At 39.2% G+C, this 24,574-nt stretch overlaps 1 protein-coding gene across 1 annotated transcript in view; it reads left to right on the top strand.

Moving 5' to 3' along the window:
- Positions 1 to 24,574, top strand: part of LOC138748011 (mucin-2-like) — a 125,689-nt gene that overhangs the window by 26,246 nt on the left and 74,869 nt on the right. The window contains exons 31-58 of the mRNA XM_069907711.1: positions 920 to 982; positions 1,952 to 2,014; positions 2,993 to 3,055; positions 3,415 to 3,471; positions 4,060 to 4,122; positions 5,114 to 5,176; positions 6,168 to 6,230; positions 6,575 to 6,631; positions 7,200 to 7,262; positions 8,227 to 8,289; positions 8,650 to 8,706; positions 9,297 to 9,359; positions 9,704 to 9,760; positions 10,338 to 10,400; positions 10,761 to 10,817; positions 11,408 to 11,470; positions 15,879 to 15,941; positions 16,911 to 16,973; positions 17,952 to 18,014; positions 18,374 to 18,430; positions 19,019 to 19,081; positions 20,073 to 20,135; positions 21,105 to 21,167; positions 22,132 to 22,194; positions 22,555 to 22,611; positions 23,202 to 23,264; positions 23,609 to 23,665; positions 24,234 to 24,296. Of these exons, the coding sequence (XP_069763812.1) occupies positions 920 to 982; positions 1,952 to 2,014; positions 2,993 to 3,055; positions 3,415 to 3,471; positions 4,060 to 4,122; positions 5,114 to 5,176; positions 6,168 to 6,230; positions 6,575 to 6,631; positions 7,200 to 7,262; positions 8,227 to 8,289; positions 8,650 to 8,706; positions 9,297 to 9,359; positions 9,704 to 9,760; positions 10,338 to 10,400; positions 10,761 to 10,817; positions 11,408 to 11,470; positions 15,879 to 15,941; positions 16,911 to 16,973; positions 17,952 to 18,014; positions 18,374 to 18,430; positions 19,019 to 19,081; positions 20,073 to 20,135; positions 21,105 to 21,167; positions 22,132 to 22,194; positions 22,555 to 22,611; positions 23,202 to 23,264; positions 23,609 to 23,665; positions 24,234 to 24,296 (1,716 nt within the window). The remainder of the gene's footprint in view (positions 1 to 919; positions 983 to 1,951; positions 2,015 to 2,992; positions 3,056 to 3,414; positions 3,472 to 4,059; positions 4,123 to 5,113; positions 5,177 to 6,167; positions 6,231 to 6,574; positions 6,632 to 7,199; positions 7,263 to 8,226; positions 8,290 to 8,649; positions 8,707 to 9,296; positions 9,360 to 9,703; positions 9,761 to 10,337; positions 10,401 to 10,760; positions 10,818 to 11,407; positions 11,471 to 15,878; positions 15,942 to 16,910; positions 16,974 to 17,951; positions 18,015 to 18,373; positions 18,431 to 19,018; positions 19,082 to 20,072; positions 20,136 to 21,104; positions 21,168 to 22,131; positions 22,195 to 22,554; positions 22,612 to 23,201; positions 23,265 to 23,608; positions 23,666 to 24,233; positions 24,297 to 24,574) is intronic.

The following is a 24,574-nucleotide window of genomic DNA, read 5'->3' as shown; positions in this document are numbered from 1 at the left end:
TATAACCTATATCCTGCTTGGTGAAGACAGTTGCAAAGTATTTGTGAAATTCCTCTGCCATCTCCTTGTTTCCGGTAATAATTTCACCCTTGCCCATTTTCAAAGGGCCAATTTTAGACCGAACCAATTTCTTCCTCTTCACATACTTAAAAAAGCTTTTGCTATGCTCCGCAATATTATCTGCTAATTTCCTCTCGTACTTCATTTTCCCGTCTCTTATGGCTTTCTTAGTTACCCTCTGATGTTCATTGAAGGTTTCCCAATCCTCTAATTTCCCACTCCGCTTCGCTATCTTATAATTACTCCCTTTCGACTTGATAATGCACTTGATTTCCTTATTTAGCCAGGGCTGCCATTTGCATCTCCTAGAGCCTTTCCTCCACTTTGGAATAAATTTGTCCGGAATCCTGTGAAAAATGTCCATAAAAACCTGCCATTTTTCCCCAGTTGTCCTCCCAGCTAGTGTATCTTCCCATTTTATTTTGGATAGCTCCTCCCTCATAGCTGCAAAATTCCCTTTATTTAACTGAAGTACAGATGCTTCCGACTTCCTTTCCATTTCCCTTTCTAATTGCAGCTTAAAAGTAACCATACCATGGTCACTATTCACTACAACAAGTTCACTTATTAAGTCTGCGTCGCTGCACAGCACCCAGTAGTGGTCAGTTGAAATTAGGATGTAATTGTAAATTATCAAAGCACCTTGAGAGTATGTTCTGAGAACAGAGAAGCTTAATTATTACCAGAAATTACAAATTAATGAGGGTCATTTATAGATGAAGTCATATCCTCTGTTCCTTGCTTGGCCAGCAAAGCCTATTTCTTTCGAGGGGGGTGAAAATTGAAAAGTATGCTACTGAATGTATACAGAAAGAAATTGAGAGGCTTTTACTAACGAAGACTTCCTGATATTTTGTAGATACCACATTACCCACATCTCCAGTGACGGAGACCACTGGTACGCCTGGCACAACCACAAGCAGTAAGTCACCTTTAATGAAAAGCTGGTTCTTGAACACTAGAAACAAGGGAATGAGTGGATTGCGATCTAGGTTTGAAGTCTCCTTTCTTCAATACATTCTGATGACGCAGTCAGCCTGGATTAATCTATATCTTTGCACATTTAGAGAGCAAAATTTTTGCTGTGTGTGCAAGAGTGATGCGTGTAATTTGATGGTACAGTTCAATGCATTTAAAAAAAAAAGAAAAGTGGTTACCTCTTTGGCAAAATTGTCCTCTTCATTGTGACCATGTGATGATTTCAAGTTATTGCCTCCAATTTCCAATTGCTCGTCAGGAATTAGCTGTACTACTTTGAATCCACAGGGACAGCATCGACTGAAGTAACTGCCAAAACTACAACATCTGCGGAATCCACTGCCTGTGAGTACAGATTTCCTGTTTTGTGGTCTAATGAATTTCTTTGAAAATCACCAGAAATCTTGTGCTTTCGAAGTGTTTGAAACCTTAAATAAATACTATGGGGAGCTGAATTTGGAAAGAAGTTGGAAACGGCAATTCTATGCTAGCCAGAGATCGCCTGTGCCTTGATTCCATGACAAAGCATTAGGTCATTGCTCACCCAGAGCCAGAGCCAGAATTTAATGCTGGGATATCTGGATTGATCACTGAAGTTTGTGCGTGTAAAACTCTGCAATGAAGTTGATCGTCATGACACTGAAGGTTGACTGTCGTGGTCAGTTGAAATTTGGATCTAATTGTAAATGATCATAGCACCTTGAAAATATATTCTGAGAATAGAGAAGCTTAATTATTAACAGAAATTGCAAATGAATGACGGTCCTTTTTAGTTGAAGTCATATCCTCTGTTCTTTGCTTGGCCAGCAAAGCCTATATCTTTCGAGGGGTGAAAATTGAAAGTATGCTACTGAATGTATACTGAAATATATTGAGAGGCTTTTATTAATGAAGACTTCCTGATATTTTGTAGATACCACATTACCAACATCTCCAGTGACGGAGACCACTGGTACTCCTGGCACAACCACAAGCAGTAAGTCACCTTTAATGAAAAGCTGGTTCTTGCACACTAGAAACAAGGGAATGAGTGGATTGCGATCTAGGTTTGAAGTCTCATTTCTTCAATACATTCTAATGATGCAGTCAGCCTGGATTCATAAGTGTCTTTGCACATTTGGACAGGAAAGTTTTTGCTGTGTGTGCAAGAGTGATGGGTTTAATTTGATGGTACAGTTCAATGCATTAAAAAGAAAAAGCAAAGTGGTTGCCGCTTTGGCAAAATCGTCCTCTACATTGTGACCATGTGATAATTTCAATTTATTGCCTCCAATTTCCAATTGCTTGTCAGTAATTACCTGTACTACTTTGAATCCACAGGGACAGCATCGACTGAAGTAACTGCCAAAACTACAACATCTGCGGAATCCACTGCCTGTGAGTACAGATTTCCTGTTTTGTGGTCTGATGAATTTCTTTGAAAATCACCAGAAATCTTGTGTTTTGGAAGTGGTTGAAAAGGTAAATAAATGCGACAGAGAGCTTAATTTGGAAAGAAGTTGGAAACTGCAATTCTATGCTAGCCTGAGATCGCCTTTGCATTGCTTCCATGACAAAACATTAGGTCATTGCTCACGCAGAGCCAGAAGCAGAATTTAAAGCTGTGATGTCTGGACGCACAAACTTGTGTGCAGATTGATCACTGAAGATTGTGAGTGTAATACTCTGCAATGAAGGTGACTGTCATGACGCTGAAGAGTGACTGTAGAGGTCAATAGAAATTGGGGTTTAAAAGTAAAAGAACAAAGCAAACTTACAATATATTCAGAGAATAAAGAAGCCAAATTAAATCCACTATTACAAATCAATGAGGGTTATTTTTAAATGCCATCATATCTTCTGTTCTAAGCCTGGCCGGCAAAGCCTTTATATTCAAAGGGTGGAAAATGAAAAATGTGCATATAGAAATGTATTGTGATGCATTTATTAATGAAGGCTTCCTGATATGTTGCAGACCCCTCATTTCCAACATCTCCAGTGACAGAGACCACTGGAACTCCTGGCACAACCACTAGCGGTAAGTAACGATTAATGAAAAGCTTGCTCTTACGCACGAGATACAGGGAATGAGTTGGTTAGATGGGTTGAAATCTTAGTTTGATTACTCATTTCTTCAAAACATTAAAATGTGGCAGTCAGCCACGGTTTTATCAATTTTTGCAAATTTGGAGAGGTTAATTTTTGGTGAATATGCAAGAGTTATGGCTTACTTTCATGGAACTGTGCAATGCGTTTGTAATAAAATGCAAAATTGTTGAACCTTTGCAAAAATGATCCATTTCATTGTGACCATGTGATGATTTCAACGAGCTTAAATTGTAGCCTCTAATTTCGAATTGCATTCCGGTAATTAGCTGTACTCTCTTTAATCTACAGCGACAGCATCGACTGAAGAAACTGGCAAAAGTACAACTGCTGCGGAAACGACCGCCTGTGAGTACAGCTTTCCTGTTTTGCATTCTGATGAATTACTTTGAAAATCAGCGAAAAGCCAGTAGTGTGGAAGTGGTTGAAAAACTAAATAAATGCGACTGGGAGATGAATTTGGAAAGAAGATGAAACTATAATTTTATGCTGGCCAGAGATCGCGTGTGCCTTGATTCCATGATCAAACATTAGGTCATTGCTCACCCAGAGCCAGTGCCAGAATTTAAAGCTGTGACGTCTGGACAACAGCAACATGTGTCCAGATTGATCACTGAAGTTTGTGAGTGTAATACTCTGCAATGATGTTGAACCTCATGACACTGAAGGTTGACTGTAGTGGTCAGTTGAAATTAGGATGTAATTGTAAATTATCAAAGCACCTTGAGAGTATGTTCTGAGAATAGAGAAGCTTAATTATTACCAGAAATTACAAATTAATGAGGGTCATTTATAGATGTAGTCATATTCTCTGTTCTTTGCTTGGCCAGCAAAGCCTATTCCTTTCGAGGGGTGAAAATTGAAAGTATGCTACTGAATGTATACAGAAATATATTGAGAGGCTTTAATTAATAAAGACTTCCTGATATTTTGTAGATACCACATTACCAACATCTCCAGTGACGGAGACCACTGGTACTCCTGGCACAACCACGAGCGGTAAGTCACCTTTAATGAAAAGCTGGTTCTTGAACACTAGAAACAAGGGAATGAGTGGATTGCGATCTAGGTTTGAAGTCACATTTCTTCAATACATTCTAATGACGCAGTCAGCCTGGATTAATCTATATCTTTGCACATTTGGACAGGAAAGTTTTTGGTATGTGCGCAAGAGTGATGGGTTTAATTTGATGGTACAGTTCAATGCATTTAAAAGAAAAAGCAAAGTGGTTGCCTCTTTGGCAAAATTGTCCTCTTCATTGTGTTCATGTGATGATTTCAAGTTATTGCCTCCAATTTCCAATTGCTTGTCAGTAATTAGCTGTACTACTTTGAATCCACAGGGACAGCATCGACTGAAGTAACTGTCAAAACTACAACATCTGCGGAATCCACTGCCTGTGAGTACAGATTTCCTGTTTTGTAGTCTGATGAATTTCTTTGAAAATCACCAGAAATCTTGTGCTTTGGAAGTGTTTGAAACCCTAAATAAATACTACGGGGAGCTGAATTTGGAAAGAAGTTCGAAACTGCAATTCTATACTAGCCAGAAATCTCCTGTGCCTTGATTCCATGACAAAGCACTAGGTCATTGCTCAGCCAAAGCCAGAGGCAGAATTTAAAGCTGTGAGGTCTGATCAACAGCAACATGGGTCCAGATTGATCATTGAAGTTTGTGAGTGTAATACTCTGCAAAGAAGTTGAACCTCATGACACTGAAGGTTGACTGCAGTGGTTATTTGAAATTAGGATCTAATTGTAAATTATCAAAGCACCTTGAAAAAATATTCTGAGAATAGAGAAACTTAATTATTACCAGAAATTACAAATTAATGAGGTTCATTTATAGATGAAGTCATATCCTCTGTTCTTTGCTTGGCCAGCAAAGCCTATATCTTTCGAGGGGTAAAAATTGAAAAGTATGCTACTGATTGTATACAGAAATATATTGAGAGGCTTTTACTAACGAAGACTTCCTGATATTTTGTAGATACCACATTACCAACATCTCCAGTGACGGAGACCACTGGTACGCCTGGCACAACCACAAGCAGTAAGTCACCTTTAATGAAAAGCTGGTTCTTGAACACTAGAAACAAGGGAATGAGTGGATTGCGATCTAGGTTTGAAGTCTCATTTCTTCAGTAGATTCTAATGATGTAGTCAGCCTGGATTAATCTATATCTTTGCACATTTGGACAGGAAAGTTTTTGGTATGTGCGCAAGAGTGATGGGTTTAATTTGATGGTACAGTTCAATGCATTTAAAAGAAAAAGCAAAGTGGTTGCGGCTTATGCAAAATTGTCCTCTTCATTGTGACCATGTGATGATTTCAAGTTATTGCCTCCAATTTCCAATTGCTTGTCAGGAATTAGCTGTACTACTTTGAATCCACAGGGACAGCATCGACTGAAGTAACTGCCAAAACTACAACATCTGCGGAATCCACTGCCTGTGAGTACAGATTTCCTGTTTTGTAGTCTGATGAATTTCTTTGAAAATCACCAGAAATCTTGTGCTTTGGAAGTGTTTGAAACCCTAAATAAATACTACGGGGAGCTGAATTTGGAAAGAAGTTCGAAACTGCAATTCTATACTAGCCAGAAATCTCCTGTGCCTTGATTCCATGACAAAGCACTAGGTCATTGCTCAGCCAAAGCCAGAGGCAGAATTTAAAGCTGTGAGGTCTGATCAACAGCAACATGGGTCCAGATTGATCATTGAAGTTTGTGAGTGTAATACTCTGCAAAGAAGTTGAACCTCATGACACTGAAGGTTGACTGCAGTGGTTATTTGAAATTAGGATCTAATTGTAAATTATCAACGCACCTTGAAAAAATATTCTGAGAATAGAGAAACTTAATTATTACCAGAAATTACAAATTAATGAGGTTCATTTATAGATGAAGTCATATCCTCTGTTCTTTGCTTGGCCAGCAAAGCCTATATCTTTCGAGGGGTAAAAATTGAAAAGTATGCTACTGATTGTATACAGAAATATATTGAGAGGCTTTTACTAACGAAGACTTCCTGATATTTTGTAGATACCACATTACCAACATCTCCAGTGACGGAGATCACTGGTACGCCTGGCACAACCACAAGCAGTAAGTCACCTTTAATGAAAAGCTGGTTCTTGAACACTAGAAACAAGGGAATGAGTGGATTGCGATCTAGGTTTGAAGTCTCATTTCTTTAGTAGATTCTAATGATGTAGTCAGCCTGGATTAATCTATATCTTTGCACATTTGGACAGGAAAGTTTTTGGTATGTGCGCAAGAGTGATGGGTTTAATTTGATGGTACAGTTCAATGCATTTAAAAGAAAAAGCAAAGTGGTTGCGGCTTATCCAAAATTGTCCTCTTCATTGTGACCATGTGATGATTTCAAGTTATTGCCTCCAATTTCCAATTGCTTGTCAGTAATTAGCTGTACTACTTTAAATCCACAGGGACACAATCGACTGAAGTAACTGCCAAAACTACAACATCTGCGGAATCCACTGCCTGTGAGTACAGATTTCCTGTTTTGTAGTCTGATGAATTTCTTTGAAAATCACCAGAAATCTTGTGCTTTCGAAGTGTTTGAAACCCTAAATAAATACTACGGGGAGCTGAATTTGGAAAGAAGTTGGAAACGGCAATTCTATGCTAGCCAGAGATCGCCTGTGCCTTGATTGCATGACAAAACATTAAGTCATTGCTCACCCAGAGCCAGAGCCAGAATTTAATGCTGGGATGTCTGGATTGATCACTGAAGTTTGTGCGTGTAAAACTCTGCAATGAAGTTGATCCTCATGACACTGAAGGTTGACTGTAGTGGTCAGTTGAAATTTGGATCTTATTGTAAATGATCAAAGCACCTTGAAAATATATTCTGAGAATAGAAAAGCTTAATTATTAACAGAAATTGCAAATGAATGACGGTCCTTTTTAGTTGAAGTCATATCCTCTGTACTTTGCTTGGCCAGCAAAGCCTATTTCTTTCGAAGGGTGAAAAATGAAAGTATGCTACTGAATGTTTTCAGAAATATATTGAGAGACTTTTATTAATGGAGACTTCCTGATATTTTGTAGATACCACATTACCAACATCTCCAGTGACGGAGACCACTGGTACTCCTGGCACAACCACAAGCAGTAAGTCACCTTTAATGAAAAGCTGGTTCTTGAACACTAGAAACAAGGGAATGAGTGGATTGCGATCTAGGTTTGAAGTCTCATTTCTTCAATACATTCTAATGACGCAGTCAGCCTGGATTCATATGTATCTTTGCACATTTGGACAGGAAAATTTTTGCTGTGTGTGCAAGAGTGATGGGTTTAATTTGATGGTACAGTTCAGTGCATTTCAAAGAAAAAGCAAAGTGGTTGCCTCTTTGGCAAAATCGTCCTCTTCACTGTGACCATGCGATGCTTTCAAGTTATTGCCTCCAATTTCCAATTGCTTGTCAGTAATTAGCTGTACTACTTTGAATCGACAGGGACAGCATCGACTGAAGTAACTGTCAAAACTACAACATCTGCGGAATCCACTGCCTGTGAGTACAGATTTCCTGTTTTGTAGTCTGATGAATTTCTTTGAAAATCACCTTGGATGTGGTTGAAAAGGTAAATAAATGCGACTGAGAGCTGAATTTGGAAAGAAGTTGGAAACGGCAATTCTATGCTAGCCTGAGATCGCCTGTGCCTTGATTCCATGATAAAACATTAGGTCATTGCTCACGCAGATCCAGAAGCAGAATTTAAAGCTGTGACGTCTGGACGCAGAAACTTGTGTGCAGATTGATCACTGAAGATTGTGAGTGTAATACTCTGCAATGAAGGTGACTGTCATGACGCTGAAGAGTGACTGTAGAGGTCAATAGAAATTGGGGTTTAAAAGTAAAAGAACTAAGCAAACTTACAATATATTCAGAGAATAAAGAAGCCAAATTAAATCCACTATTACAAATCAATGAGGGTTATTTTTAAATGCCATCATATCTTCTGTTCTAAGCCTGGCCGGCAAAGCCTTTATATTCAAAGGGTGGAAAATGAAAAATGTGCATATAGAAATGTATTGTGATGCATTTATTAATGAAGGCTTCCTGATATGTTGCAGACCCCTCATTTCCAACATCTCCAGTGACAGAGACCACTGGAACTCCTGGCACAACCACGAGCGGTAAGTCACCATTAATGAAAAGCTTGCTCTTACGCACTAGATACGAGGGAATGAGTTGGTTAGATGGATTGAAATCTTAGTTTGATTGCTCATTTCTTCAAAACATTAAAATGTGGCAGTCAGCCACGGTTTTATCAATTTTTGCAAATTTGGAGAGGTTAATTTTTGGTGAATATGCAAGAGTTATGGCTTACTTTCATGGAACTGTGCAATGCGTTTGTAATAAAATGCAAAATTGTTGAACCTTTGGAAAAATGATCCATTTCATTGTGACCATGTGATGATTTCAACGAGCTTAAATTGTTGCCTCTAATTTCGAATTGTATGTAAGTAATTAGCTGTCCTCTCTTTAATCTACAGCGACAGCATCGACTGAAGAAACTGGCAAAAGTACAACTGCTGCGGAAACGACCGCCTGTGAGTACAGCTTTCCTGTTTTGCATTCTGATGAATTACTTTGAAAATCAGCGAAAAGCCAGTAGTGTGGAAGTGGTTGAAAAACTAAATAAATGCGACTGGGAGATGAATTTGGAAAGAAGATGAAACTATAATTTTGTGCTAGCCAGAGATCGCCTGTGCCTTGATTCCATGATCAAACATTAGGTCATTGCTCAACCAGAGCCAGAGCCAGAATTTAAAGCTGTGACGTCTGGACAACAGCAACGTGTGTCCAGATTGATCACTGAAGTTTGTGAGTGTAATACTCTGCAAAGAAGTTGAACCTCATGACACTGAAGGTTGACTGTAGTGGTCAGTTGAAATTAGGATGTAATTGCAAATTATCAAAGCACCTTGAGAGTATGTTCTGAGAATAGACAAGCTTAATTATTACCAGAAATTACAAATTAATGAGGGTCATTTATAGATGTAGTCATATCCTCTGTTCTTTGCTTGGCCAGCAAAGCCTATTTCTTTCGGGGGGGTGAAAATTGAAAAGTATGCTACTGAATGTATACAGAAATATATTGAGAGGCTTTTATTAATGAAGACTTCCTGATATTTTGTAGATACCACATTACCAACATCTCCAGTGACGGAGACCACTGGTACTCCTGGCACAACCACAAGCAGTAAGTCACCTTTCATGAAAAGCTGGTTCTTGAACACTAGAAACAAGGGAATGAGTGGATTGCGATCAAGGTTTGAAGTCTCATTTCTTCAATGCATTCTAACAACACAGTCAGCCTGGATTAATCTATATCTTTGCACATTTAGAGAGGAAAGTTTTTGCTGTGTGTGCAAGAGTGATGGGTTTAATTTGATGGTACAGTTTAATGCATTTAAAAGAAAAAGCAAAGTGGTTACCTCTTTGGCAAAATTGCCCTCTTCATTGTGACCATGTGATGATTTCAAGTTATTGCCTCCAATTTCCAATTGCTTGTCATTAATTAGCTGTACTACTTTCAATCCACAGGGACAGCATCGACTGAAGTAACTGCCAAAACTACAACAACTGCGAAATCCACTGCCTGTGAGTACAGATTTCCTGTTTTGTGGTCTGATGAATTTCTTTGAAAATCACCAGAAATCTTGTGTTTTGGAAGTGGTTGAAAAGGTAAATAAATGCGACGGAGAGCTGAATTTGGAAAGAAGTTGGAAACTGCTATTCTATGCTAGCCAGAGATCGCCTGTGCCTTGAATCCATGACAAAACATTAGGTCATTGCTCACCCAGAGCCAGAGTCAGAATTTAAAGCTGTGATGCCTGGACACAGGAATATGTGTGCAGATTGATCACTGAAGATTGTGAGTGTAATACTCTGCAATGAAGGTGACCGTCATGACACCAAAGATTGACTGTAGAGGTCAATAGAAATTGGGGTTTAAAAGTAAAAGAACAAAGCAAACTTACAATATATTCAGAGAATAAAGAAGCCAAATTAAATCCACTATTACAAATCAATGAGTGTTATTTTTAAATGCCATCATATCTTCTGTTCTTTGCCTGGCCGGCAAAGCCTTTATATTCAAAGGGTGGAAAATGAAAAATTAGCATATATAAATGTATTATGATGCATTTATTAATGAAGGCTTCCTGATATGTTGCAGACCCCTCAATTCCAACATCTCCAGTGACAGAGACCACTGGAACTCCTGGCACAACCACGAGCGGTAAGTCACCATTAATGAAAAGCTTGCTCTTACGCACTAGATATGAGGGAATGAGTTGGTTACATGGATTGAAATCTACGTTTGATTGCTCATTTCTTCAATACATTAAAATGTGGCAGTCAGCCACAGTTTTATCAATTTTTGCAAATTTGGAGAGGTTAATTTTTGGTGAATATGCAAGGGTTATGGCTTACTTTTATGGAACTGTGCAATGCGTTTGTAATAAAATGCAAAATTGTTGAACCTTTGCAAAAATGATCCATTTCATTGTGACCATGTGATGATTTCAACGAGCTTAAATTGTTGCCTTTAATTTCGAATTGCATGTAAGTAATTAGCTGTACTCTCTTTAATCTACAGCGACAGCATCGACTGAAGTAACTGGCAAAAGTACAACTGCTGCGGAAACCACCGCCTGTGAGTACAGCTTTCCTATTTTGCATTCTGATGAATTACTTTGAAAATCAGCGAAAAGCCAGTAGTGTGGAAGTGGTTGAAAAACTAAATAAATGCGACTGGGAGATGAATTTGGAAAGAAGTTGGAAACTGTAATTTTATGCTGGCCAGAGATCGCCTGTGCCTTGATTCCATGAACAAACATTAGGTCATTGCTCACCCAGAGCCAGCGCCAGAATTTAAAGCTGTGACATCTGGACAACATCAACATTGGTCCAGATTGATCACTGAAGTTTGTGAGTGTAATACTCTGCAATGAAGTTGAACCTCATGACACTGAAGGTTGACTGTCGTGGTCAGTTGAAATTAGGATGTAATTGTAAATGATCAATGCACTTTGAAAATATGTTCTGAGAATAGAGAAGCTTAATTATTACCAGAAATTACAAATTAATGAGGGTCATTTATAGATGACGTGATCTCCTCTGTTCTTTGCTTGGCCAGCAAAGCCTATTTTTTTCGGTTGGGTGAAAATTGAAAGTATGCTACTGAATGTTTTCAGAAAGAAATTGAGAGACTTTTATTAACGAAGACTTCCTGATATTTTGTAGATACCACATTACCAACATCTCCAGTGACGGAGACCACTGGTACTCCTGGCACAGCCACTAGCGGTAAGTCAGCTTTAATGAAAAGCTGGTTCTTGGACATTAGAAACAAGGGAATGAGTGGATTGCGATCTAGGTTTGAAGTCTCATTTCTTCAATACATTCTAATGACGCAGTCAGCCTGGATTAATCTATATCTTTGCACATTTGGAGAGGAAATTTTTTGCTGTGTGTGCAAGAGTGATGGGTTTTATTTGATGGTACAGTTCAATGCATTTAAAAGAAAAAGCAAAGTGGTTTCTTCTTTGGCAAAATTGTCCTCTTCATTGTGACCATGTGATGATTTCAAGTTATTGCCTCCAATTTCCAATTGCTTGTCAGTAATTAGCTGTACTACTTTCAATCCACAGGGACAGCATCGACTGAATTAACTGCCAAAACTACAACATCTGCGGAATCCACTGCCTGTGAGTACAGATTTCCTGTTTTGTAGTCTGATGAATTTCTTTGAAAATCACCAGAAATCTTGTGTTTTGGAAGTGGTTGAAAAGGTAAATAAATGCAACGGAGAGCTGAATTTGGAAAGAAGTTGGAAACTGCAATTCTATGCTAGCCAGAGATCGCCTGTGCCTTGATTCCATGACAAAACATTAGGTCATTGCTCACCCAGAGCCAGGGGCAGAATTTAAAGCTGTGATTTCTGGACGCAGCAACATGTGTGCAGGTTGATCACTGAAGTTTGTGAGTGTAATACGCTGCAATGAAGGTGACCATCATGACACTGAAGTTTGACTCTACAGGTCAATAGAAATTGGGGTTTAAAAGTAAAAGAACTAAGCAAACTTACAATATATTCAGAGAATAAAGAAGCCAAATTAAATCCACGATTACAAATCAATGAGGGTTTTTTTTAAATGCCATCATATCTGCTGTTCTTTGCCTGGCCGGCAAAGCCTTTATATTCAAATGGTGGAAAATGAAAAATGTGCATATCGAAATGTGTTGTGATGCATTTATTAATGAAGGCTTCCTGATATGTTGCAGACCCCTCATTTCCAACATCTCCAGTGACAGAGACCACTGGAACTCCTGGCACAACAACGAGCAGTAAGTCACCATTAATGAAAAGCTTGCTCTTACGCACTAGATATGAGGGAATGAGTTGGTTAGATGGATTGAAATCTAAGTTTGATTGCTCATTTCTTCAATACATTAAAATGTGGCAGTCAGCCACGGTTTTATCAATTTTTGCAAATTTGGAGAGGTTAATTTTTGGTGAATATGCAAGAGTTATGGGCTTACTTTTATGGAACTGCACAATGCGTTTATAATAAAATGCAAAATTGTTGAACCTTTGGAAAAATGATCCATTTCATTGTTACCATGTGATGATTTCAACGAGCTTAAATTGTTGCCTCTAATTTCGAATTGCATGTCAGTAATTAGCTGTACTCTCTGTAATCTACAGCGACAGCATCGACTGAAGAAACTGGCAAAACTACAACTGCTGCGAAAACCACCTCCTGTGAGTACAGTTTTCCTATTTTGCATTCTGATGAATTACTTTGAAAATCAGCAAAAAGCCAATGGTGTGGAAGTGGATGAAAAACTAAATAAATGCGACGGGGAGCTGAAGTTGGAAAGAAGTTGGAAACTGTAATTCTATGCTGGCCATAGATCGCCTGTGCCTTGATTACAAGATCAAACATTAGGTCATTGCTCACCCAGAGCCAGAGCCAGAATTTAAAGCTGTGACATCTGGACAACAGCAACATGGGTCCAGATTGATCACTGAAGTTTGTGAATGTATTGCTATGCTATGAAGTTGAACCTCATGACACTGAGCAATAGACAATAGACAATAGGAGCTGGAGTAGGCCATTTGGCCCGTTGGGCCAGCACCTCCATTTTAGATCATGGCTGATCATTACCATCAGTTCCCCTTTCCAGCCTTATCCCCATAACCCTTAACTCCGTTTCCCACAAGAGTCTTATCTAACTCTCTTTTGAACATAGTCAGCGAATCCGCCTCTACCACCCTCTGTGGCAGTGAATTCCACAGATTCACACTTCTCTGGGTAAAAAAATGCTTTCTCATCTCCGTCCTAAAGGGCCTACCCTGTATTCTTAAACTATGCCCTCTAGTCCTCGTCTCCCCCATCATTGGGAACAAGTAATCAGACTTCACCTTGTCTATCCCCCTGATGATTTTGTATACCTCAATCATGTCCCCCCTCATCCTTCTAAACTCCAATGGATACAAGTCCAGTTTTTCTAGCCTTGCTGCATATGACAACCCTGCCATCCCTGGAACTAACCTTGTAAATCTGCGCTGCACACCCTCTATAGCTAGTATGTCCTTCCTCAAGTTTGGAGACCAGAACTGGACGCAATACTCCAGGTGGGGTCTCACCAGGGCCCTGTATAACTGCAGAAGGGCGTCTCTGTTCCTATACTCCAATCCCCTCTTTATGAAAGCCAACATTCCATTTGCCTTCTTCACAGCTTTCTGAACCTGCATGCTAGCTTTCAGTGACCGGTGAACAAGTACACCCAGATCCATTTGCACTTCCCCACTCCCTAGCTTGTCTCCATTTAAATAATACTCAGCTTTCCTATTACTTCCCCCGAAATGAATAACCTCACATTTGTTCACATTGAAATTCATCTTCCATTTAGCCGCCCACTCCTCCAGCCTGTCCAAGTCCCTCTGCATTTTCCTTACATCCTCCTCACACCCCACACCGCCACCCAGTTTAGTGTCATCTGCAAATTTGCTCATGTTATTTATAATCCCCTCATCCAAATCATTAACATAAATTACAAACAACTGAGGACCCAACACCGATCCCTGAGGCACTCTACTCGTCACATCCTGCCATTCTGAAAAAGACCCATTTACTCCAACCCTTTGTTTCCTATCTCTTAACCAATTTCCCATCCATGTCAGCACCTTACCTCCAATACCATGCTCCCTGATCTTGCCCACTAGACTCCCGTGCAGTACCTTATCAAAGGCCTTCTGGAAGTCCAAATACACCACATCCACTGGCTCTCCCGAGTCCACCCTCTTTGTCACATCCTCAAAAAATTCCAGAAGGTTAGTCAAGCGTGACTTACCCTTAAGGAATCCATGCTGACTAGCTCTTATACTATTATTACTGACTAAGTGTTCTGCTATTTCTCCTTTTATGATGGACTCCAATATCTTCCCCACCACTGATGTCAGGCTAACCGGTCTATAATTTCCTGTTTTCTCCCTCCCTCCTTTCTTAAAAAGCGGCACCACATCAGCCACTCTCCAATCCTCAGGGACCTCCCCGGAATCTATGGAACTTTGGAAAATGTCGACCAGTGCCTCCACAATTTCCATAGCCACCTCTTTAAGCACCCTAGGATGCAGCCCATCAGGCCCTGGGGATTTATCAGCCCTCAGTCCCAACAATTTACTCATAACCTTCTGCTTCTGGATCCGGATATCCATTAGATCCCCTACCTCCCCAGTAAAGTTCCCCAAGTCTCTTGGTACCGCATGACTACTACCCCCTAACTGACTATAACCTATATCCTGCTTGGTGAAGACAGTTGCAAAGTATTTGTGAAATTCCTCTGCCATCTCCTTGTTTCCGGTAATAATTTCACCCTTGCCCATTTTCAAAGGGCCAATTTTAGACCGAACCAATTTCTTCCTCTTCACATACTTAAAAAAGCTTTTGCTATGCTCCGCAATATTATCTGCTAATTTCCTCTCGTACTTCATTTTCCCGTCTCTTATGGCTTTCTTAGTTACCCTCTGATGTTCATTGAAGGTTTCCCAATCCTCTAATTTCCCACTCCGCTTCGCTATCTTATAATTACTCCCTTTCGACTTGATAATGCACTTGATTTCCTTATTTAGCCAGGGCTGCCATTTGCATCTCCTAGAGCCTTTCCTCCACTTTGGAATAAATTTGTCCGGAATCCTGTGAAAAATGTCCATAAAAACCTGCCATTTTTCCCCAGTTGTCCTCCCAGCTAGTGTATCTTCCCATTTTATTTTGGATAGCTCCTCCCTCATAGCTGCAAAATTCCCTTTATTTAACTGAAGTACAGATGCTTCCGACTTCCTTTCCATTTCCCTTTCTAATTGCAGCTTAAAAGTAACCATACCATGGTCACTATTCACTACAACAAGTTCACTTATTAAGTCTGCGTCGCTGCACAGCACCCAGTAGTGGTCAGTTGAAATTAGGATGTAATTGTAAATTATCAAAGCACCTTGAGAGTATGTTCTGAGAACAGAGAAGCTTAATTATTACCAGAAATTACAAATTAATGAGGGTCATTTATAGATGAAGTCATATCCTCTGTTCCTTGCTTGGCCAGCAAAGCCTATTTCTTTAGAGGGGGGTGAAAATTGAAAAGTATGCTACTGAATGTATACAGAAAGAAATTGAGAGGCTTTTACTAACGAAGACTTCCTGATATTTTGTAGATACCACATTACCCACATCTCCAGTGACGGAGACCACTGGTACGCCTGGCACAACCACAAGCAGTAAGTCACCTTTAATGAAAAGCTGGTTCTTGAACACTAGAAACAAGGGAATGAGTGGATTGCGATCTAGGTTTGAAGTCTCCTTTCTTCAATACATTCTGATGACGCAGTCAGCCTGGATTAATCTATATCTTTGCACATTTAGAGAGCAAAATTTTTGCTGTGTGTGCAAGAGTGATGCGTGTAATTTGATGGTACAGTTCAATGCATTTAAAAAAAAAAGAAAAGTGGTTACCTCTTTGGCAAAATTGTCCTCTTCATTGTGACCATGTGATGATTTCAAGTTATTGCCTCCAATTTCCAATTGCTTGTCAGGAATTAGCTGTACTACTTTGAATCCACAGGGACAGCATCGACTGAAGTAACTGCCAAAACTACAACATCTGCAGAATCCACTGCCTGTGAGTACAGATTTCCTGTTTTGTGGTCTGATGAATTTCTTTGAAAATCACCAGAAATCTTGTGCTTTCGAAGTGTTTGAAACCTTAAATAAATACTATGGGGAGCTGAATTTGGAAAGAAGTTGGAAACGGCAATTCTATGCTAGCCAGAGATCGCCTGTGCCTTGATTCCATGACAAAGCATTAGGTCATTGCTCACCCAGAGCCAGAGCCAGAATTTAATGCTGGGATATCTGGATTGATCACTGAAGTTTGTGCGTGTAATACTCTGCAATGAAGTTGATCGTCATGACACTGAAGGTTGACTGTCGTGGTCAGTTGAAATTTGGATCTAATTGTAAATGATCATAGCACCTTGAAAATATATTCTGAGAATAGAGAAGCTTAATTATTAACAGAAATTGCAAATGAATGACGGTCCTTTTTAGTTGAAGTCATATCCTCTGTTCTTTGCTTGGCCAGCAAAGCCTATATCTTTCGAGGGGTGAAAATTGAAAGTATGCTACTGAATGTATACTGAAATATATTGAGAGGCTTTTATTAATGAAGACTTCCTGATATTTTGTAGATACCACATTACCAACATCTCCAGTGACGGAGACCACTGGTACTCCTGGCACAACCACAAGCAGTAAGTCACCTTTAATGAAAAGCTGGTTCTTGAACACTAGAAACAAGGGAATGAGTGGATTGCGATCTAGGTTTGAAGTCTCATTTCTTCAATACATTCTAATGACGCAGTCAGCCTGGATTCATAAGTGTCTTTGCACATTTGGACAGGAAAGTTTTTGCTGTGTGTGCAAGAGTGATGGGTTTAATTTGATGGTACAGTTCAATGCATTAAAAAGAAAAAGCAAAGTGGTTGCCGCTTTGGCAAAATCGTCCTCTACATTGTGACCATGTGATAATTTCAAGTTATTGCCTCCAATTTCCAATTGCTTGTCAGTAATTACCTGTACTACTTTGAATCCACAGGGACAGCATCGACTGAAGTAACTGCCAAAACTACAACATCTGCGGAATCCACTGCCTGTGAGTACAGATTTCCTGTTTTGTAGTCTGATGAATTTCTTTGAAAATCACCAGAAATCTTGTGTTTTGGAAGTGGTTGAAAAGGTAAATAAATGCGACAGAGAGCTTAATTTGGAAAGAAGTTGGAAACTGCAATTCTATGCTAGCCTGAGATCGCCTTTGCATTGCTTCCATGACAAAACATTAGGTCATTGCTCACGCAGAGCCAGAAGCAGAATTTAAAGCTGTGATGTCTGGACGCACAAACTTGTGTGCAGATTGATCACTGAAGATTGTGAGTGTAATACTTTGCAATGAAGGTGACTGTCATGACGCTGAAGAGTGACTGTAGAGGTCAATAGAAATTGGGGTTTAAAAGTAAAAGAACAAAGCAAACTTACAATATATTCAGAGAATAAAGAAGCCAAATTAAATCCACTATTACAAATCAATGAGGGTTATTTTTAAATGCCATCATATCTTCTGTTCTAAGCCTGGCCGGCAAAGCCTTTATATTCAAAGGGTGGAAAATGAAAAATGTGCATATAGAAATGTATTGTGATGCATTTATTAATGAAGGCTTCCTGATATGTTGCAGACCCCTCATTTCCAACATCTCCAGTGACAGAGACCACTGGAACTCCTGAAACAACCACTAGCGGTAAGTAACGATTAATGAAAAGCTTGCTCTTACGCACGAGATACAGGGAATGAGTTGGTTAGATGGGTTGAAATCTTAGTTTGATTACTCATTTCTTCAAAACATTAAAATGTGGCAGTCAGCCATGGTTTTATCAATTTTTGCAAATTTGGAGAGGTTAATTTTTGGTGAATATGCAAGAGTTATGGCTTACTTTCATGGAACTGTGCAATGCGTTTGTAATAAAATGCAAAATTGTTGAACCTTTGGAAAAATGATCCGTTTCATTGTGACCATGTGATGATTTCAACGAGCTTAAATTGTAGCCTCTAATTTCGAATTGCATTCCGGTAATTAGCTGTACTCTCTTTAATCTACAGCGACAGCATCGACTGAAGAAACTGGCAAAAGTACAACTGCTGCGGAAACGACCGCCTGTGAGTACAGCTTTCCTGTTTTGCATTCTGATGAATTACTTTGAAAATCAGCGAAAAGCCAGTAGTGTGGAAGTGGTTGAAAAACTAAATAAATGCGACTGGGAGATGAATTTGGAAAGAAGATGAAACTATAATTTTATGCTGGCCAGAGATCGCGTGTGCCTTGATTCCATGATCAAACATTAGGTCATTGCTCACCCAGAGCCAGTGCCAGAATTTAAAGCTGTGACGTCTGGACAACAGCAACATGTGTCCAGATTGATCACTGAAGTTTGTGAGTGTAATACTCTGCAATGATGTTGAACCTCATGACACTGAAGGTTGACTGTAGTGGTCAGTTGAAATTAGGATGTAATTGTAAATTATCAAAGCACCTTGAGAGTATGTTCTGAGAATAGAGAAGCTTAATTATTACCAGAAATTACAAATTAATGAGGGTCATTTATAGATGTAGTCATATTCTCTGTTCTTTGCTTGGCCAGCAAAGCCTATTCCTTTCGAGGGGTGAAAATTGAAAGTATGCTACTGAATGTATACAGAAATATATTGAGAGGCTTTAATTAATAAAGACTTCCTGATATTTTGTAGATACCACATTACCAACATCTCCAGTGACGGAGACCACTGGTACTCCTGGCACAACCACGAGCGGTAAGTCACCTTTAATGAAAAGCTGGTTCTTGAACACTAGAAACAAGGGAATGAGTGGATTGCGATCTAGGTTTGAAGTCACATTTCTTCAATACATTCTAATGACGCAGTCAGCCTGGATTAATCTATATCTTTGCACATTTGGACAGGAAAGTTTTTGGTATGTGCGCAAGAGTGATGGGTTTAATTTGATGGTACAGTTCAATGCATTTAAAAGAAAAAGCAAAGTGGTTGCGGCTTATGCAAAATTGTCCTCTTCATTGTGACCATGTGATGATTTCAAGTTATTGCCTCCAATTTCCAATTGCTTGTCAGGAATTAGCTGTACTACTTTGAATCCACAGGGACAGCATCGACTGAAGTAACTGCCAAAACTACAACATCTGCGGAATCCACTGCCTGTGAGTACAGATTTCCTGTTTTGTAGTCTGATGAATTTCTTTGAAAATCACCAGAAATCTTGTGCTTTGGAAGTGTTTGAAACCCTAAATAAATACTACGGGGAGCTGAATTTGGAAAGAAGTTCGAAACTGCAATTCTATACTAGCCAGAAATCTCCTGTGCCTTGATTCCATGACAAAGCACTAGGTCATTGCTCAGCCAAAGCCAGAGGCAGAATTTAAATCTGTGAGGTCTGATCAACAGCAACATGGGTCCAGATTGATCATTGAAGTTTGTGAGTGTAATACTCTGCAAAGAAGTTGAACCTCATGACACTGAAGGTTGACTGCAGTGGTTATTTGAAATTAGGATCTAATTGTAAATTATCAAAGCACCTTGAAAAAATATTCTGAGAATAGAGAAACTTAATTATTACCAGAAATTACAAATTAATGAGGTTCATTTATAGATGAAGTCATATCCTCTGTTCTTTGCTTGGCCAGCAAAGCCTATATCTTTCGAGGGGTAAAAATTGAAAAGTATGCTACTGATTGTATACAGAAATATATTGAGAGGCTTTTACTAACGAAGACTTCCTGATATTTTGTAGATACCACATTACCAACATCTCCAGTGACGGAGACCACTGGTACGCCTGGCACAACCACAAGCAGTAAGTCACCTTTAATGAAAAGCTGGTTCTTGAACACTAGAAACAAGGGAATGAGTGGATTGCGATCTAGGTTTGAAGTCTCATTTCTTTAGTAGATTCTAATGATGTAGTCAGCCTGGATTAATCTATATCTTTGCACATTTGGACAGGAAAGTTTTTGGTATGTGCGCAAGAGTGATGGGTTTAATTTGATGGTACAGTTCAATGCATTTAAAAGAAAAAGCAAAGTGGTTGCGGCTTATCCAAAATTGTCCTCTTCATTGTGACCATGTGATGATTTCAAGTTATTGCCTCCAATTTCCAATTGCTTGTCAGTAATTAGCTGTACTACTTTAAATCCACAGGGACAGCATCGACTGAAGTAACTGCCAAAACTACAACATCTGCGGAATCCACTGCCTGTGAGTACAGATTTCCTGTTTTGTAGTCTGATGAATTTCTTTGAAAATCACCAGAAATCTTGTGCTTTCGAAGTGTTTGAAACCCTAAATAAATACTACGGGGAGCTGAATTTGGAAAGAAGTTGGAAACGGCAATTCTATGCTAGCCAGAGATCGCCTGTGCCTTGATTGCATGACAAAACATTAAGTCATTGCTCACCCAGAGCCAGAGCCAGAATTTAATGCTGGGATGTCTGGATTGATCACTGAATTTTGTGCGTGTAAAACTCTGCAATGAAGTTGATCCTCATGACACTGAAGGTTGACTGTAGTGGTCAGTTGAAATTTGGATCTTATTGTAAATGATCAAAGCACCTTGAAAATATATTCTGAGAATAGAAAAGCTTAATTATTAACAGAAATTGCAAATGAATGACGGTCCTTTTTAGTTGAAGTCATATCCTCTGTACTTTGCTTGGCCAGCAAAGCCTATTTCTTTCGAAGGGTGAAAAATGAAAGTATGCTACTGAATGTTTTCAGAAATATATTGAGAGACTTTTATTAATGTAGACTTCCTGATATTTTGTAGATACCACATTACCAACATCTCCAGTGACGGAGACCACTGGTACTCCTGGCACAACCACAAGCAGTAAGTCACCTTTAATGAAAAGCTGGTTCTTGAACACTAGAAACAAGGGAATGAGTGGATTGCGATCTAGGTTTGAAGTCTCATTTCTTCAATACATTCTAATGACGCAGTCAGCCTGGATTCATATGTATCTTTGCACATTTGGACAGGAAAATTTTTGCTGTGTGTGCAAGAGTGATGGGTTTAATTTGATGGTACAGTTCAGTGCATTTCAAAGAAAAAGCAAAGTGGTTGCCTCTTTGGCAAAATCGTCCTCTTCACTGTGACCATGCGATGATTTCAAGTTATTGCCTCCAATTTCCAATTGCTTGTCAGTAATTAGCTGTACTACTTTCAATCCACAGGGACAGCATCGACTGAAGTAACTGTCAAAACTACAACATCTGCGGAATCCACTGCCTGTGAGTACAGATTTCCTGTTTTGTAGTCTGATGAATTTCTTTGAAAATCACCTTGGATGTGGTTGAAAAGGTAAATAAATGCGACTGAGAGCTGAATTTGGAAAGAAGTTGGAAACGGCAATTCTATGCTAGCCTGAGATCGCCTGTGCCTTGATTCCATGATAAAACATTAGGTCATTGCTCACGCAGATCCAGAAGCAGAATTTAAAGCTGTGACGTCTGGACGCAGAAACTTGTGTGCAGATTGATCACTGAAGATTGTGAGTGTAATACTCTGCAATGAAGGTGACTGTCATGACGCTGAAGAGTGACTGTAGAGGTCAATAGAAATTGGGGTTTAAAAGTAAAAGAACAAAGCAAACTTACAATATATTCAGAGAAGAAAGAAGCCAAGTTAAATCCACTATTACAAATCAATGAGGGTTATTTTTAAATGCCATCATATCTTCTGTTCTAAGCCTGGCCGGCAAAGCCTTTATATTCAAAGGGTGGAAAATGAAAAATGTGCATATAGAAATGTATTGTGATGCATTTATTAATGAAGGCTTCCTGATATGTTGCAGACCCCTCATTTCCAACATCTCCAGTGACAGAGACCACTGGAACTCCTGGCACAACCACGAGCGGTAAGTCACCATTAATGAAAAGCTTGCTCTTACGCACTAGATACGAGGGAATGAGTTGGTTAGATGGATTGAAATCTTAGTTTGATTGCTCATTTCTTCAAAACATTAAAATGTGGCAGTCAGCCACGGTTTTATCAATTTTTGCAAATTTGGAGAGGTTAATTTTTGGTGAATATGCAAGAGTTATGGCTTACTTTCATGGAACTGTGCAATGCGTTTGTAATAAAATGCAAAATTGTTGAACCTTTGGAAAAATGATCCATTTCATTGTGACCATGTGATGATTTCAACGAGCTTAAATTGTTGCCTCTAATTTCGAATTGTATGTAAGTAATTAGCTGTCCTCTCTTTAATCTACAGCGACAGCATCGACTGAAGAAACTGGCAAAAGTACAACTGCTGCGGAAACGACCGCCTGTGAGTACAGCTTTCCTGTTTTGCATTCTGATGAATTACTTTGAAAATCAGCGAAAAGCCAGTAGTGTGGAAGTGGTTGAAAAACTAAATAAATGCGACTGGGAGATGAATTTGGAAAGAAGATGAAACTATAATTTTGTGCTAGCCAGAGATCGCCTGTGCCTTGATTCCATGATCAAACATTAGGTCATTGCTCAACCAGAGCCAGAGCCAGAATTTAAAGCTGTGACGTCTGGACAACAGCAACGTGTGTCCAGATTGATCACTGAAGTTTGTGAGTGTAATACTCTGCAAAGAAGTTGAACCTCATGACACTGAAGGTTGACTGTAGTGGTCAGTTGAAATTAGGATGTAATTGTAAATTATCAAAGCACCTTGAGAGTATGTTCTGAGAATAGACAAGCTTAATTATTACCAGAAATTACAAATTAATGAGGGTCATTTATAGATGTAGTCATATCCTCTGTTCTTTGCTTGGCCAGCAAAGCCTATTTCTTTCGGGGGGGTGAAAATTGTAAAGTATGCTACTGAATGTATACAGAAATATATTGAGAGGCTTTTATTAATGAAGACTTCCTGATATTTTGTAGATACCACATTACCAACATCTCCAGTGACGGAGACCACTGGTACTCCTGGCACAACCACAAGCAGTAAGTCACCTTTCATGAAAAGCTGGTTCTTGAACACTAGAAACAAGGGAATGAGTGGATTGCGATCAAGGTTTGAAGTCTCATTTCTTCAATGCATTCTAACAACACAGTCAGCCTGGATTAATCTATATCTTTGCACATTTAGAGAGGAAAGTTTTTGCTGTGTGTGCAAGAGTGATGGGTTTAATTTGATGGTACAGTTCAATGCATTTAAAAGAAAAAGCAAAGTGGTTGCGGCTTATCCAAAATTGTCCTCTTCATTGTGACCATGTGATGATTTCAAGTTATTGCCTCCAATTTCCAATTGCTTGTCAGTAATTAGCTGTACTACTTTAAATCCACAGGGACACAATCGACTGAAGTAACTGCCAAAACTACAACATCTGCGGAATCCACTGCCTGTGAGTACAGATTTCCTGTTTTGTAGTCTGATGAATTTCTTTGAAAATCACCAGAAATCTTGTGCTTTCGAAGTGTTTGAAACCCTAAATAAATACTACGGGGAGCTGAATTTGGAAAGAAGTTGGAAACGGCAATTCTATGCTAGCCAGAGATCGCCTGTGCCTTGATTGCATGACAAAACATTAAGTCATTGCTCACCCAGAGCCAGAGCCAGAATTTAATGCTGGGATGTCTGGATTGATCACTGAAGTTTGTGCGTGTAAAACTCTGCAATGAAGTTGATCCTCATGACACTGAAGGTTGACTGTAGTGGTCAGTTGAAATTTGGATCTTATTGTAAATGATCAAAGCACCTTGAAAATATATTCTGAGAATAGAAAAGCTTAATTATTAACAGAAATTGCAAATGAATGACGGTCCTTTTTAGTTGAAGTCATATCCTCTGTACTTTGCTTGGCCAGCAAAGCCTATTTCTTTCGAAGGGTGAAAAATGAAAGTATGCTACTGAATGTTTTCAGAAATATATTGAGAGACTTTTATTAATGGAGACTTCCTGATATTTTGTAGATACCACATTACCAACATCTCCAGTGACGGAGACCACTGGTACTCCTGGCACAACCACAAGCAGTAAGTCACCTTTAATGAAAAGCTGGTTCTTGAACACTAGAAACAAGGGAATGAGTGGATTGCGATCTAGGTTTGAAGTCTCATTTCATCAATACATTCTAATGACGCAGTCAGCCTGGATTCATATGTATCTTTGCACATTTGGACAGGAAAATTTTTGCTGTGTGTGCAAGAGTGATGGGTTTAATTTGATGTTACAGTTCAGTGCATTTCAAAGAAAAAGCAAAGTGGTTGCCTCTTTGGCAAAATCGTCCTCTTCACTGTGACCATGCGATGCT

The sequence above is a fragment of the Narcine bancroftii genome, chromosome 13 (assembly GCF_036971445.1).
Source record: "Narcine bancroftii isolate sNarBan1 chromosome 13, sNarBan1.hap1, whole genome shotgun sequence".
NCBI classification, from domain to species: Eukaryota; Metazoa; Chordata; class Chondrichthyes; order Torpediniformes; family Narcinidae; genus Narcine; species Narcine bancroftii.
Note: the sequence above shows the minus strand (reverse complement) of the source record. Positions and strands in the feature narration are given on the sequence as shown.